The sequence below is a fragment of the Argiope bruennichi genome, chromosome 9, assembly GCF_947563725.1.
Source record: "Argiope bruennichi chromosome 9, qqArgBrue1.1, whole genome shotgun sequence".
Classification (NCBI taxonomy): Eukaryota; Metazoa; Arthropoda; class Arachnida; order Araneae; family Araneidae; genus Argiope; species Argiope bruennichi.
The window spans coordinates 75,048,422-75,066,644 of record NC_079159.1 but is presented as its reverse complement, the minus strand read 5'-3'; the positions used below and the strand labels follow the sequence as shown (position 1 = coordinate 75,066,644).

Below are 18,223 nucleotides of genomic sequence, written 5' to 3'. Positions count from 1 at the left end.
TTATTAGAACACGGCGTTGAATGTTATCAAGTCCAGAGAAAATACTAATGCATATCGCTTTTGCAATGAGATACGATCATTTAATACGAGTTTCTCAACATAATTATTCATCTAAAATATGAAATAAATTCTAAGAATATCCCTAGGCGATAATTTCCTTTTAAGCAACCTGACATATAACATCAGAAAATGAGAACAGCACTAGAAATATACTTTCATGAATATACTTCAAATAATGATGAGAAATCTCCTTTATTTATTATAGCATGGGAAAAAATAATATAAGCGTCAATGAAACTTTGCCTACTTCTTTATCATTTAATATTTTTTGAAGTAAAAAAAAAAAAACACGAAATGAAATTTCCGAATGATTTACAGGAAATGTATTGGAGAGTTGAAGAGATATGACTAGAATTCACTAATTCATAGAATTTAAATTTCGAATATAATCAAGATTCCGAAATTAGGATAACTAATTTTTGAAAATAAAAACAACTAGCCAACATACAATTACACTAACTGGCACCTACTGAATCAATAATACTAACTAACATTCAAACAGAGATTTTGCTTTTCAAGAAACGAGTCATGGAAATTAATATATATTAAATGCAATACAAATAAAGACTTATTCACAGAAAAGGAATATTCAAAACAGAAATTGGTGAATCACTGTATTCCAAAAAGTAGTAAACATGTGAAAAGTTGTATGCGATACAAAAAATTTACCCTATCAGTACTGAAAGAGATCTGGCCGTTTTAAACTCTAATAAAAATGTATGCTCGCAGTTTCTCATTCTTAAATGGGAAACTGCGTATGCATGTATGAAAATATAACTAAGTTGTTGAACAGTAGTTGAATAAAATATTTAGAATGGAGCGTCCAGTATTTTTGATAATGTAACTGTTTTGTAGATATATTTTCAGCATCAAAAATGGCGGAAATTTTCTATTATCATATCCATCCTACAGTCACGTTTTCCTGTTACCATGCATGCAATTTAAGTGTTATATATATATATATATATATATATATATATATATACAATGTATAAAAAATCTCGAATTTCCAGAGACATTACTTAGAAAAGCAAGAATCATTGCTAAAACTGGCTGATAATAATATCTATATAAATCTTACTCCGGGATACATCTTTCGATTGCTCCACTTATTTTAATAACTTTCGGAATTCTTTAAAGCGCATCATGAAAACATTTATCCGCCATAACAATGGGAAGAGTACAAAATTTAAGAAAAGGTTCAACAAAGTGAAAAGGATAAGGATGAAAATTTTCTTCTATGTAAATGTTCTCTACAATTTAACACATCACATACGTATGCATCGAAATTTCAGGAAGAGTTGCCATTCCTGCAGGTAAAAGATCGAACGAATAAGATGAAATTTATAATTGGCGTTCATAAATTTTAAATATCAACCATTTAATAAAAGGCAAAGATCGCAATCTTAAGACAATATATATACGCAAATGAAATTCAGTATCTCATTGATAAAATGTAACTCATCAGTTTACAAATTTTATGAATACTGAAAACGCGGAGTTAACAATTTTCAGATAATATTATGCGTTGCTTTAAAAATTATCATTTTTTTAATGTGTTTTTCTAGGATTGGAAATTTATTTGATCTTTTCTACCACTAGGATATATGAAAACATTTCAAAATCGACCCTATGGAGGCTGGTTTTGAAACATTTTCGTGCCATCAAAAGATGGAAAAGATCAAATGGATCACCACTTTTTTGAAAAAATAGAGATTGTAATTTATTTTTAGTTATTACAATGCTAAATATTTTACTTTTAGATTCCGATTCTAACAATAAAAGAATGCCTTACATCAAAAGCACCATACTAAATTACTATCGCCCTAACTTAATAATCAAACATTCATTTTAAATCAAAAAGCTTGAAGGCGCATTTCACTCATCCATTAAATAGTGACAAACATTTTTTTAAATGTACTAATTAAATTCTCCTTTTCCAAATTCTAAGGTAGAAACGCTTGAGAAAAATCTTCACATACAGAAATTAATAAATAAACCTGCTAGTCATCGTTCTATATGTGCAACATAGCATCCTTATATCCCGCAACAAAGCCATCGAAAATAAAAGAACGAAAGATTTATTAAAATGTATTTAAAATTTAAGATCTCTAGACTCAAAAAGTAAACTTGAGAACGATTCAAGGGAGAAGATTTACTTTAGAACAGACTGGAATTTCGAACCGTTGTCAGATGCCCGAGACAATAGCCCAGAAGTTAACGAATTCTTCACACTTTCAAATTAAAAAAAAAAAAAGGGAAGATTATCTATTCATTATTCATCTTTGATCCAGATTTTAACGTGTTAATTCAATTATTTGTTTTTCTTATAAACATGTTACCTATGTAATTGTTTATTTCTTCAGACGTTACGAAAATTAATAGCTTTCGAATATATTTTGCACCGAGCGTTAACGCTCTTCCCCGTTAACAGTTATTTCTTTCTGGCAAGACAAGATGAATGCCTTATGAGAAGATGCCCACTACTTTTTCGCGCCAATAATGTTATGAGATTTAATCAAGACAAAAGAAAGAGAGAACTGAATATTTATTGCTTTTGTTAACTTTCAGAAATTTTTCTTCTGTTCTATTTTATTCACTCATCCATTCGGATTTAGGTAGAAAGAAATAGTTTTTGCTCAATGAAAAATTTCATAGAAATTTGAGTGGATTGAACTACTTCTAAATTTAGCCATTAATAAAGGTCGAGTTACCATTATAAATTAAATAAGACGAATATATTAAACAGAATTTCGGGAAGAGAATTAGGAACCACTTCTTGAAATCAGAATGCTAAATTAACACACAAATATTCATTCGTTGTCACTAAAACCCCTAATTTTTTCGAAACACCTTCGAAGTATTTTTCATTTAAAATTTTCTTTCTAATAAGGTCCTCAGCAATAACCTTCACTTCTTAAAGAGCACATTGAAGAGCAATTTGAAAAGATATTTACTAAGATTCTTTACTTTTCACATAACCGAAAGATCCAGCAAAATTGAAATTCTAATCAAGATAATGCAAGATTATAAATGTTTAGCATAATTTTGGCAATTACATTGTGAAAAAGATGGCACTTTCGGAATAAAAAAACTGATTTCACCACGGGAGGGAATAACTTTTACAAGGGAAAAGCAATAGGGATTTCTTTAGCACGTGTCAATTTAGGAAAGGGAATCTTAAGAGCTGCGCAAGAGTTAAGAGATTTTTTATCTTTTCGCTCGGAGTGTAGGAATTCTAAAATCAGCAATTTTTTACAACGCGTCAGAACTAAATGAAAAGGATTTGGATCAGGAAAAATGAGAAGATTTTAGAAAAAAAGTAACATGGACTAATTAAAGATAAAAATATGAAATTCATTACTATATAAATTAAATTATATATTACATTCCTTGCTTGGATCTATCTCTGAAGATTAAGAATTGGCAAATAAAGCACTAAATATTCAATTAGAAGAACCGATTTCAACACAATCATCATCTATGAACAGATACGCAAGCGACTAGCAAATGGAAAGTTTTGAGCGCACTAAAAACCTCATTATAATTCAATATCCTGTAATAAACCGTCATTGAAGCCATTATATGGGGAAAACTTCGATTAAACTAACTGGTAAAAGACACGCGAGAGATACTATAATGGGGACTTACATTAATTGGGGTAAATGAAAGGATTATCTGGAAAACAAGCATAAATAATTTAAAGCAGCACTACAGTGGAAGCCATACTCCCATCCAGTGCCATAAATTTACATACTAATGATAATGACGTATGAATGCATATTTAATCAGCTCTTACAATGACTTATAATAGAAACAATTACCAGTGAATAATTATTCAATTAACTAAAACGACTAAATGATCTCGTTCTCAATAGTCGCTACTCTTTTCGTAAATTATTCCAATTATTTTTATTCTTTTTCCAATTTGCGTACTTTTTCTTTATCTTTTATTTTTACGAATAATTAATTCTCTGAAGAACTAAGAGGATGATTCAGAAAAACTTAGAGTAATATTTTATTTACGAATAAATGATTCATTAAAAAACAATTTTTGAGTAATTCTGTAGACCGATGGTTTCCAAACTGTGGTTCGCGAGTAGTGCAAGATCTTGATTGTATGTGTATTTTACGAAAAAAAAAAAAAAAATACACAAAAATGTGCAGTCAAAAATTTAGCAATTTGCAAAAATGTGAAGTGGGCTTTAAATATTCATCAGGCCAATATAAAGATCCTTTTTAACTCATATAACCTAATTAGATAAAAGCATGTGCTATTTGTCTCAGGAAAAATTTAATGTGCCAAGGATGAAATGAGTAGCTATTGATTAAGTTCTAAAAAGTGAATCGTAATGTTTAAAAACTTGAAAACATTTTTAATATACTAATAAATACTAATAAGCTATTGACAAAATAATATTAATGGATCGGAAACTGTAAGAATTAGATAAAATGGAAGATTTACTATCACTAACTTGGTAAATTTAGTATACAATTGCCAATGAAAATTAATGAACATTGTTAAATATATAAAATATTTTTATTTGAATATAATAAAGATGCCAATATCAAAATAAAAAATAAAAATGAGAAAATTAAATATTGTAAGTGTTAAAAGATAATTGAATGCAAATTAGTTGTACCTGTACGGGTTTTCTCGCAATGCGAAAGAATACAATGAATATTTCTAATTTAATCTATTAACAAAAAATTTAGAATTAAAAGTTGCGATTTCGTATAATTCGGAAAATAGATTTGTTAAGCAAATGCAAGTTTTGGAACTAAAATTTTTTACCAATGTAATGTCAAAAATATTACGCAAAGTAATACGAAATCGTCATTTTAAAAACGCCAGATAAGCAGTCAAAAGTCGCTGATTTTAGATGTTAACACCTACATTCATAATTAATAAAACTAACGGTTTCTTTACTGATAAATATTGTTTTGCAATTGAAAGACGTACTTTCAAGCAAAAATCTTATTCCATAGATAGATCTTCACGTTTTTTGAAATAAAAATGCAATGTTCTATGCACAGTATTTTATATATTTATGAAATTTATGTTTTAATTTGTTCCATAAAACCAAAATTTGATATCTTTAAATGAAAGCAAAAAATGAAGATTAAACATTCTATAAGAAAAGCTTTCTTATACTATAGGTCCTAGCTTCAAGTACAACTGCGCACTTGAATTCTGAAACCGACAAAAAAATTTCCCATCTGTCAAATTCCATAATAAAAAGTAAAAAAATAACTTCAGTCACTTATATCTATATATTTAAAACATTTAATAGAAATCCCAAATAATTATATTTAATCCAATTTATAAACTTTATCGTTATTTAACACCTATTATATCATTGACTATTATATATATATATATATATATATATATATATATATATATATATATATATATATATATATATATATATATATATATATATATATATATATATAGATGCACACACACTTAGATGATTCCTGTGTGCAACAATTACGCACACATATTGCAAGATGTGCGAAGTTATTTTTCTGCCTTTAAATTATCAGTTCAATGCATTTTTTTTTTTCCAGCGAAAGAATACTGATGGCAAATGCAATATCCATTCCAATTCAGAAATTTGTTATCTCTCGCACTTTATTTCAGGCAAAATAAATATTATACCCAGGTACCCATTAAGTAAGGTTTCCCGAACTAGATAACATTTATTTACGAGATACTTCAAATAAAGTATTTCTAGCAACAAACATATTTTCATCTTTAATTGATAATAAGGATGAAATAATAATAAAATAAACAATTTTAATATTAATTCATTTCCAGCCCAATATACACATGCATTCCAACAATACAAAAATTGTTAATAAATTAATTGGATAAAGCAACGTTATTCAAGTTTGAAAAGGAATGCGACTGCGATTCTTAAAAGAACCATCACGAGTTTTACAGGCTCTTGCACGAAATGAAATAGATTTCAAGTGCCACATCACAACAAAGCAAAAGATAGTTCTATCAAGGGATTAACATAAGGCCATTACATTTATGGATTCATTTAAAATATCCAAAAGGTATTTTTGAAGAGCATCTCCCTGTTCTCAGAAACGAGCCAAAAAAGAATGGATTTCCTACTGAAATTCCAAAAGAGAAGCCTTGTTCCGAATATCAGTGTCGATAATCGATGCCAGAGGCCGTCCGGCAGCCCATCGATCATGCCGCCATCCATCAAATCAACGGTAATGTCTCCGGATCGTTGATTACTCGCTGGAAAATTCGTCCCGGACTATCAGTCAGCCGACTAAAAAGAGACGTCGATAACGAAGCCCCGAGCAAAATAAGGATAGAAAAGAAAAATGGAGGAACAAAATAGCTTTTGCAGCATAAAATACCTATTGTGAAATGAATTTCAAACTTAATCTTTTGATTCAATTAATAGAATTACAGCATGAAAATAAAAGTGAATTGTGATCAAGACTGGTTATGGATTTCGTTTTCTTTATAGCTCAATTACATAAAAAGCTGTCAAATGGTCAGGCATGGTGATCCAAGTAGGTTCAAGGTGAAAATCCAGATGAAATATCCAATATTAGATTTGAATAACAAATGAACAAAAAAAAAAAAAAAAAAAAAGATCGAGAATTTTAAATACAATATTTGCTTTCAACGTTTCATATCTAATGATACACTTTTGAAGCGTCTTAGTTTCATCTAAAATGAATACTGTGTAAGAAGATGAATTTATTTTTCAGTAATGGAATAGGATAGTTGATCAAGTGTTCACCAAACACATATGTGTTCATGATTGCCAAGCTGTTCCCTGTGTTATATCGTTGCATTGCAATTTTATCAAGATCTGATGATTACCATCTGTCTGAAAGCAATTCAAATCGAATCGTATTGATCAAAGAACAAAAATGAAAGAAAAAAAATATTCCTGCAGGCAGAAATATAAATCCAAATTGAATATCAACAACACAGCTAGTTTTTTTAAGATATACAGAAGTTTTGAACTCTATCTTCAAAGAACTTAAGCGCTACTCTGTCAGGCTTCCACGTCGATCGTAAGTTTTGCTATAGTACATCGTACAAAAGAATAACTTTCGACGATCATTCAGATATCAATATTGGCAATCCTCATATACATGATGCAATACACATATACGATCCAGCTTCGTCGTTCTTAACAGAAAAGCGTCGGATCGGTTTATTCGATGACGTCCTAAGGTCATCCCATTCTCATTTCCCAATTCTTAAGATCTTCAGCAACGAAACCGATCCGGTGCTTTCTTTCTATGTAGGTGGGAAGGATGTTGGTACTTACTATGGGCGTTTGACAATGCGTCAAATCCAACTTCATGAGCAACTGCTGCTGCTGAAGGAGGGCGGCGGTCCGCAAGGAGGCCTGGATCGGCGTGGCGGCCGCGTGTCGGAACAGCGCCGTTGTCTGTTGCTGCTGCTGCTGTTGGGGCACGGCGACGGGTACGGCAGCTGCATACGGGTTACCGGCAGCCGCCGCCCCAAGAGTCGCAGATGGATTCCAGGGCGTGAACAAGGCGAGGGCATCGGCGGAAGAGGCCGGATCCGGACACAGGGCGGCGCCGGACACCAGCTGCGGATGCGGTCGGACGGCCGTCGCGTACGGTTCAATCAACATGGAACTTCCGCCACGAGTGTAGGGCGCGCACAGAACAGCCAGGGCGGCGGAGACTTCTTCGGGTGAAGCAGAGCTGCCGTCCGTGGATAGTGCAAGGGGGCGAAGAAGCGGGGGCGCTGGCGCAGTCGCTGTGTAGCCCTCGCGCATGCACAACGGACCCGAGAAGCTACAAAATAGCTAATTCGCGATCCGGCCAACAATCAATATGGAATTACACAACATGAATCAGCGGACGTAAATGAATGGCAAACAATGGATCGGAAACGCATCGGAGAAGAAATCGAATTCCTGGCTCCGTCAACGGTAGTTATTTGTTACACTGAAAACAGCATAAAGCCAGGCAATTTTTATACACAAAATATGCATACTATATTGAAGCATTTTTATTCGCTTAAAAATGGTCGATCCATATTGATCTTTGATTTTAACAAATCAAAGATCAATATGGAAAAAAGCTTTTTTTTTAAAAAAAGAAAGAATTGAAAAAATGCCATACATTTTTAAGGATATGTTTTTAAAACTAGATAAATTTTAACTTTTTTTTTCTTTTTACAAACTGAATTTAAATAAGCATTTTCTTTTTGAATGAAGCTTTCTGAATACCTTAGAACAATATAAAAAAAATCAAAGCAATTTGCGTTAACGATATCATCGATCATTTCGTCCTAAAATAATCTAAACAGAATCCCTCGAAAAAAAATCGCGAGATTTGTACAGCACTTACTTTGGTGCAAGGGAGTCGCACACCTCAATTGAGATTAATAGATAAGGTATATCGTGTTACTTATTTTCGATATTTTATTATCTAAAGCATTGTTAATTTAATGTTTATCATATTCCTATATCAAGATGCTGTAAAGTTGTTTAACTCTTTCTTTTCTTATTTTCAAAAACACACCCAAAAACACAAGCTATTTTTATACAAGAGTGTGTTAACGCGATATTACCCTGGCTTTCCAAGATGGAAGCAAATATAGTATTAATTTTCACACAATCATACGAAATACAACAACAACAAAAAAAAAAAGGAACGTTTCTTTTTATTATAATATCCAAATTAACAAATAGTCCATTTGGAGCAAATCATCCATTAGTCCACAAATAAAACATTTGCCGTTTACGACTATTATTTCTATCAAATGCAAGTAAATTCAATCCAAACAGCAAAGGCGAACTCTTTCATTCCAAATAGAAAAATTACTTTTTTCTTCCTTTTTTTTACTTCTACCAACGAAAAGTTTGTCTAAATAAAATAAAAAGCGAAGGCAAGCGAATGAAAGAGATCAAAGCCACAGACAAAAGGAAGAATCTGACGTGGAAAAGGAAATCCCGTTCCTGAAGAAGAGCGACAAATGAAAACACGACCGTAAGGGAAAGTAACGACACACACAAAAAAAGAAAAAAAGAAAAAGAACACGCACTCCAAACCGAGAGACGACATCCCGCGATCATTGTTTTCTGGGTCTCCTTTCCGGCGCTGCTCCGGAAATTCCGTCCTCACACGTTTCCCGAGAGAGGCAGATCAAGAGAAGGAAAAAAAGGAGGAACCTACTGGGACTGACCAGAGTAATCCAGGAAAAAGGAAAAGGCAGATGGATCTGCCGTTTCCAGAGGAAACCGCGCATTCGTCTTAATTAAATAATAATGAAGATCGAGGCGAACATTTCGAAGATGGAGGTAGAGTGCTCGGAGCATTCATTCATGCGCGCAGGGAGAGCCAATTTCAACTATTCTGGAGAGATAAGAAGGAATTTATGAGGCCCCTCCCTGGCCTTAAAACTGTCGTCGTGCGAAAATAAATACTATGCTGTAGCCCTAGCCAGCAATGCAATAAATATGGATTTCCTGGAGCCACACATTCGGAAAGAATGGATTCGGCTACCTGGAGAAACGGAAAGATTTCAATGTAACTCAGAGAAATTCAATTTAACGTTGCAGAAATAGTTTGACTTAACAAAAGCTGCGTGCTAATAGTGTATCATGATTTATTTCTTGCATTAACATTACGCATATCAAAATGAGAGATAAAGATATTAAGTTTTAGTATAGATTTTTCTCACATTAAAAGTGACTTATAAGTGTGTTGTATTTTCTCATTTATAAGTTTTTGTTCAAGAATATTACAACCATTTCTGGCAACACAACTGAATATTGTAATTTACTGCATATATATTTTCACAGTATGCAAAAGATGAATATTTTGTAATAAATTCAATATTTCCAACGTTCTGACAAGCTCTACTGACAAAATCATCAACGCCACAACTATGCAAAAAAAAAAAAAAAAAAAAAAAAATGAACATTTTATCAGCGTGGGGAAAAATTTTTTTCTCCTCTAATTATTGAAACAATTCTTAATCTCCTTGATTCTATTATATTTCCATGCAATTACCGATTTAAAATTAAAAATATATAATTAAGAGAAAAATACAGAGCATACAAAAACTAAATTCAATTTGTTTATTTTATTGTATTATTAAGTTATAATTAAGTATTTTTTCGTTCAAACTTAGCCATCTATCTTGACTAGTGGTCTTCCAACGATTTAAAAAGATAATTTTGCGAAGAGTTGTTTTTCAGCATATTTCCTCTCGTGCTCATCTATAATCAATTTCTCTACTATCTATATATACTTGAAATTCTTACATTTCGACTATGACACATCACTTTTTAGAATTAAATAAACGAACTATTTGTAATCCTAACTGTTGAAAAAATGTCATTCAAAATTCAGAACTATATCTATTCAAGATTCTTTTTTTTTTTAACCCTTGTGGCATTTATGAAGTGATAAATAAAGAGTTTGAGAGAAAAATTTAAAATTTAAAGTAGTGTCAATTGCGTTCAAATCAATTTTTTTTCTTTTAATATTTGTAAATTATTTGAAAAATTTCTCTCTCTTTTCATAAGCAGTTCATAATGATTCGTTCCATTTATCCATTTCATTACAATTCCCTAATAATTATGCAACAAGAGTTCATTCGTCTTTAAGTTTTAATAATTTTCTTATACTAAAAAACAAACTGCTTTGGAAAAAGATGTGTCAAAGAAAGGGAAAATGTGGATACTTCAAAATAAAATTTGATTAGTTCGGCTAACATAATTAATAGAATGTAAGGAACCAAAAAGAAATCATAAAAAGACAAAAAAATTTTCAATGCCTACACTTCAAAAAAGGGCTATCTTTGATCTCCTGGGATTGTTGGTTAAAAATTACAATACAACAACGATAACTGCAATATCTTTATCGAATGAAAATGCTGCGAATTTTTCCACCTGCTGTAGTGTAAGGCTGTTCCTCCATCTCTCCAAGTTCCCAGCGTCTCAGGGAAGACAAATTGCCAACAGACCCAACCGAATGCGAACGGGTCCAGAAATTAAGGCCCAACAAAACCTTTTGTTTTGGTTCCGCACTAACTCCCTGACCCCGGTAATTCTACGGAGGAGCATCGCTCCGTTAACGAAGGGTTTTAACTCGACTGCGAAATGTAATTATGGCTGTGTTCCTAGCTAAAAGCGACTAAACCGTCCGGTGCGGCCGCTCATTAAGGATGGTCGCAATAATCCTAAGCGATGTCGGATGTTCCGCATTTTCCAGATGTTCTCGCCTCGCGCAAAGGAAACCGATTTCAAATCTGCGTTATGTTTCAGTTTATAATCGGCCGCTCCCTCTCTAATGACAATTTTAAATTTGATAAGTTTCTTCTGCGAGAAATATTTCTGGCGTAACACTAAATCTAAAAATATCATTTGGCGATTTGACCAGCAAATAATTTTTACACTAACTGACACCGATTTGGAAATCGGATGAATAACAGCATATAAAAAGCGGAATTAAAGTCAAAAGCTGCTGTACTTTTAGCTGAAAGATCCCTGTATTTTATCCTGTTCTCAAGAGTGCAGAATAAAATTAATTTCTTGAAGTTGTGTCAAATTGTATGAAATTTTTTTTATTCATGAATATTTGATTTTTCTTTATTTTTCCATTTATTTTTTGCAACAAATGGGAAAATAAACTATCAAAAGTTTAATATAAGAAAAAAAAACTTAAAAATTTAAATACAAATACAGCTTTAACGACATAGAAATTTATCAAACTTTGATAAATGAAGAACAGAGGTGAATCTACAACAATCTAGTCCAGCAGTCAAAAAAATTGAAAAATAGGATACTTAAATCTAATGAAGAAATCAAAGCAAAGCGTATGAATATATACCCTCTTCAATTAATAGCATTATTAACAATCGAAAACGAAAGTATTTTTTTAAAGCATCTCTTATCCTTTACAACACAAATTCAATCGCAAATTTTCATAGCGCTTTACTTTTCATACGTTCGCCAAGGAAGAATGTTATCGGAACAGCGCACCATTTTAATCAAAAGTCTTTCTAAGAGTGGAGGAAGGGACCATGCTAAGCGTCAAAACTTCCAAGAACAAGGGCGGAACAAACATATTCGGATCACTTTAAAAGATGAGTTTTTAACGCTCTTCATAAAGGACACCGGCGGAATCAATCGCCATTTTTATACACGTCGGTAATGACACGCGACAAGTGCATACACACAAAGTGATGGCGGGGGAAACATGGGCTTTTCTGCTTTTATCCGAGAAAACAATAACTTTTCCCCCTCCTCCGCAGCAACAACGCATCTGGCGCCATTCCTTCTGCATAAAAGGAGCTCTAGAGAAAAGGAGTGGGAGGGGTCCAATTCCAAATAATTTTTTGTTTTCTTTTTTCCCCTTCTCTGCATGCCCCCTTTCGGCATCCAAACAGTGGAAGCACCCCCATCAGTGAAGGCAGGCACACGGCGTGAACCCGTTACCACGGTAACCTTCTACAAACAGGCAGCGCCGAAAGCAATCAATAAAATTGCCCCGCTTGAATATGCAAGAGAGTAAAATGAGACGGCAATTTACATGAAAGGGGACAGTAGCATGAGGGCGCAAAAAATAAAAAGATTGTTCGCCTATTCAGCCAAGCCAAGGATTAATGGTGAAAAATCTTTTGGCCTTCGCGCGATGGACAAAAAGCAAGATGCTGTAAATAAAGGAAGTGCCCGTACTGAAGATGAGTAAAACTTAAAACTGTTTAATTTCGATAATTACTTATCGCCCAAATAGCAAACTTTGACCTTAGTGATTTTCCATTAAGTTTTATGAAAAGAATCATCCCAAGAATGCTGCGATATTTTCTAGATTATCTAGGGAATGTAGTATTATCAATTATGGTGTACAGAAGCTGATTCCGAAAAATTTGTTCACAGGGAAAGGTGAGGATAATCGATGCAAGTCGAAATAAGACAATGATTTCAAAAAGACCTGACAAAAAAACAGCAAAAAAGTGCATTCTACACCAAAACATATTTTTTAAAGAGAAATTTAGTATCAAAAAATTGCAACGAGGATGATATCTAAAACAGAACAAAAATAATGTAATGAGATTCAACCGGATTCATCGGTATAATTCAAAAAATCTTTCAAAAGCAAGACAAAAATCGTTGTTAAATCTATTTAAAAAAACTTGTTTTTACTAGCATTTAAACTCTGTCGTCCATAACGCATCTAGAGCGTTCAAGCGAAACTTCTGCAGAAGGCCGTAACGCCTCTCAAGTGTTCTTCTACGTTTTAAAACTTTTAAAACGTTTAAAACGCTTTGTAAATGTTTACTTGTTTGAGTTTTTATTTTTGTTTGTTCTAATGTGGCTAAAAACAGAGGATTGCTTTGGAGAAATTTTCGCGAACAGGAAAGAATGGCGAAAGGGTGCCAGCTCAGGTGTAGTCCTCGTCATCTGACCGCTTTACAAAATTAAGCCAGTCCAAAATTATTCCGTCCCAAAATAGCCCTAATGTTGCTTTACAACGGGACGTTAATAAAACTAAACTAAACCATATTGTTCACCTTGGATCAAATATTCTTTAAGACACGGGAGTAGAAATTCTATTATTTTTATTTGAAAAATACGCATCAAAGAAAATTGCGCACTCCACAGCAGAAACCATTCTTCCTCCTCGCTAGCTAATGCTCCAGAAGCTTTTTTCCAAGAATTGGATGGACCGTTTAAAGTGACACCATAACACCAATAATAACCCGGCAGAGGAGAAGCTTTAAAATTTATTCCTCGCCATCGGACAGAGGAAAGCCCCTGCTTCCCCAATCCGAATGAATGTAGAAGGAAAGGAAGAGGGAAACACCATTATAAGGCATAGCTCAGTTTTATTACTCGGCCGTGATCAATGGCACGATTCAAGTAGCAATATCTAGTAGCTATTTATTACCCGGAATCGGACCGTTGATAGCGAAAAACTGCTCATACAGAGAGGGTTATGCCCGCAAGATCGTCTCTCTGCAGCCGCATTTTAAGAGGGAAGTTTTTCTTCGGCCATTCGGTCGCAGACCATTAAGCGCTTCTCCACTTTGGAGTGGTCTACCGACGATGGTACGAGTAATAGAATTTATGCAGGCAAAAATCTACTTCAGCGGCAGGCAGCGAAAATAATTATCAATCGGTGAAGCATCTTTTTTTTTTCTCTCTCCAATGTTACAGAAAATACATATTCGACAGGCATTACATAGGCTTTGAACAAAAAAAAGTTGAGCTTCATAAAATAATGAATAGTGCCAACAAAACGTTGAGAAGTAAAATAAGTATATGATTATTTGAACAATAAAGTGAATAAATTTATACAGAAAAAATGTTTCAGATAATAATTCTATATAAGTGTACACATGATATATACATAAAGTTTAATACATGAAAAGAAATTAATCTGACTCAAAAATGATAACTTTGCATAGAAAATGTTCGTTATATGATATATCCTTCATTATTAATTTTCACAGCTCCAATCATCTATTTTTTCTTGACAAGGTTTTGTAGTGTTTCTACTAGAGAAGAAGCAGATTAATAGAGAATCTATCTTACAACAAGTTAGTGCATACAGGCTGATTTAAGAAAAAACCAAAGGTAAAAATGAAAAAAAAAAAAAAAAACTACAGGAATTGAAAGTGAACATCTTTTTTTGTATCAAGAGTTAACCCTTTCTAAGGCCGTGGGAAGTATGCTTCCCACCAAATTTATCAATCTTTGTATAAATTTTATAGGTTGGCATAAGTTCTGACAAATTTTTTTAGAAAGACAGAAACTTAGATGCTTCAGTTCTTTATCTCACACAAATGTGGTTTGATTTGTTACTTAATTATTAATTAACCAAATTAATTAATTAATCAAATTAAATGTATCTAATAAGCTAAATGAATCCCTTTTCTTATTCTGATTTTAAGCCTAAAAATATTTTAACATAATAGGACTAGAAAAAAATGCCCTTTAAAGGGTTAACATAAATAATCAACATGAGATAACAGATTTGTATAAAGATATAAAAAAGCTTGTTTTAGAAAATTTAAAAATCTTATTTAACCAATAAATTTTTTTAAAAAAACCTTAGAACTGTCTTTTCAATTAAGCAGTTCCTTTACCTTGGTGGTAAAAGTCCTGTGCTTTCATGACTAATTGAATTATTTGAGAATCTATTGATTAACGATGGCATAAAATTACTTTTTTTACAAATTCATCTTTTTAAAGTTCTATATAACAATGACAAAAATAATCGATGTAGAGCATTAATGTACATTTAAATGTTTAAATTTTGAATAAACTTTTGAAACGGTTTAAGGAATTTTAAAATGAAAATACACAACAGGCATTTCACACCATCGAATAACATGTTTTTAAAAAATGTCATAAGATATCTTGTGAAATTTCATACATTTTATTAAATTAAATCTTCCATCACAAGGAACTTGAAAGAAGAAAACGGGCAAATTTAAATTTGGAAAGTTTTTAGTGATTCATTTTTTTAAATAAAATTCTACGAAAAGTTAAGAAGACAATCAATACAGCGAAACAGCTTCAATGCTGCTGCGCCTGAGATTTAAAAAGAACAAGCACCCATAATCGAAGAGGGGGGGGACAGAAAAGTTTATGTATGTATATATGCTTCATCCTCCTTTGAAAATGACGGAACTTCATTTACAAAACTAAGCATTCATTTGTCTTTTTTTACCCCCCCCCCTCCTCTTTTCCCAAGACTGAATGAAGGATGAATTAAAAAAAAAAAAAAAAATCCCACTTTTCCAATCCGAGAATTTAGCACAAAAGGCAGACCGTAAACAAATTTCGGGAAGCAAAAGAAATATATAAATATATCCGCTCGTGCCGTGCTATCAAATAAATCAATGTCGGCAGCTGACACGGCGGCTATAGCCTGCAGGTAAGGAAAACAAAGCTTCAAAATGGTATATTGATTTTCTTCCCACAAAATGATACAGGGCGAGGTAGCCCAAACAAAGGATCCGTTAAGTCGCTTCAGATAAAACCCGAGGAAGAGCCGCCCGATTAAGTTTATCAGAGGTTCAGGACGCCGATACAGATCAATGGGTTCCGGCTAATCGGATTTCTAAAGCAGATTTGCAACTGCACATCATTGCTGAAACAGTAGCAGCATGAAGACTGAATCATTATGAAATTCTACTAAAGTACCATCCAATCATTGAAAACTGAAATAAAAATGACAAAAAAACAGATTTTTAAAAAATGCAGCACATTATGGATTTCATTAACAATTATCTACTGATATCGAGAGGCATGTTCAAAAAAAACTTTTTTTGCTTTTTAACTTTATTGTCATAAAAGCAAGGTCCATTTCAACATATCTACGCATCCTGGATTAGAATGATTTGGTGTCCATCAATCACATCAAAAAATGTATTTTAGGAACATAAAATAATAAATAAAGGAGCGCAAATAAGAAAAACTGTTTTCTGATTAATCGCTTTGCAATTTTGAATATCGTTCCATTTTCAAAATATTACTGTAATCTGTTTCAGAAGTTTCGATATATTAATGAAAACGATGATGGAATATGTGTTCTATAAAGGTTTCAATATAATTAAAATAACAGCAGTTAATGTCACACATGCCGTTCAAATGTGTTTTTAGAACTTGTTCCATGTTCGATTCTTTTGTACAACAAAGCCATCTGACTATATTCATATTTTCAATCGGTAGGAATCAATCTGCGTAATCTTCTTTGTTGTTGTTTTTTATGGCACTTGCCATGGACAAGCCCGCTGTTCGAAGACAGCCGATTTTAGCCTGAGGCGAGCGTCTCTTGTTTCTATAGTAGCGCCATCTAGGGCCAAGAGAACGACTTAGCTACACACACGTCACAACCCTTTTTACGGGGCGGACTTCATTCATACATATCATTTACTCACAGATCGTAATTTAGACCTGAATCAGAGAACGATCACCCCTGATCCAGTACCCCCAGTGGTATTACTCTCGACATGGAGGACTTCGTGACCACGATAGATTTAACGCGCGTCAGCCACCAAGCACGCGGGGATTCTTCGGCCGGCGGGGTTCGAACTCGCAACCTAAGGGACGCGAATCCGACGCTCTACCAACCAGGCTATCCCGGCCTGTAATCTTCTTTAATAGACATAAAGATACACTTACCGAACATAATAAAACAAATTCTTCTCAATTAAAAACGCTAAAAAAATTAAGAAGGTGTTTTGAGTAATAATAAGTTTGGCACAGTCAAGTTGGATATTCTAGTATTCATCTAGTAAACATATGGTGATACTTATCGTTGAAAAAAAAAAAAAAAAAAAAAAAAAAGAGGGAATAGAAAAAACGGTCACTAAGGGTATCTTAACATCTGTTGACATTTCTGGATCTATTTCACCCAAGATTCTTTCTTAGAATTCTACTATTTCATCGGTTTTATTTCTTGATAAATTCTATATTCTCTTCTTAATATACCTAATAAACAAAGTTTTATGGCTATGCTGTCGATTTATCATATTCAGCATCCAATAAATTAAAAAATATTTCCTTTATCATTTCAGGAGAAAATGAGCACTTTTAAGGGCCCTATTTTTTTCCCCAAATTCAAGCACTTTTCATGAAATTAAAGCAACTTGACGGAAAGAACATGAAAAGAAAATTTTGTTCGATTCTGAAATAAGATGTGAAATTGCATAAGGTTCAAACAAACGGGCATTTAATTGTTTATATAAAATACATGAACTCAACAGAAAATAACTAATCCAGTAATGAAATATCATAATTTTAGAAAAATTATAAGTATAATCAGCTCTTTCTTGTTAAAACTGTTAATATTTACTGGAAAATAATCAATGAAAGTAACAAAAAAAATGTAACATAATACAACCATTTATAATAGATTTCATATATATTACTGGAAGAGGGAGGAGGAGACTAGTTAAATTAGTCTGCAGGAGTGAAATAATATTAATTATTTTATTTCATTTGGGCCTTTATAAGAGTATATTTAGTTTTTAAAATAGAGATGTCCAAGTAATATTATTCGTAATAACAAAAGTAACACGCATTATTGTTTGATATTCAGGAAATGAGACTGTAAAGAGGTACTTCAACAAGATTATTTTTACAATATTTTGAATTGATAATAATTA

At 32.7% G+C, this 18,223-nt stretch overlaps 1 protein-coding gene across 3 annotated transcripts in view; it reads right to left on the bottom strand.

Moving 5' to 3' along the window:
• LOC129985282 (nucleolysin TIAR-like) overlaps nt 1-18,223 on the bottom strand; it is a 77,505-nt gene that overhangs the window by 25,315 nt on the left and 33,967 nt on the right. For 2 of the 3 annotated variants that reach the window (XM_056095255.1, XM_056095256.1), the window contains exon 1: nt 7,383-7,872. The exons of the other annotated variant lie outside the window; for it this stretch is intronic. In XM_056095255.1, the coding sequence (XP_055951230.1) occupies nt 7,383-7,862 (480 nt within the window). In that variant the 5' untranslated portion in view covers nt 7,863-7,872. Of the gene's footprint in view, nt 1-7,382; nt 7,873-18,223 lie in introns of those variants that run through there. 3 annotated transcript variants of the gene reach the window in all.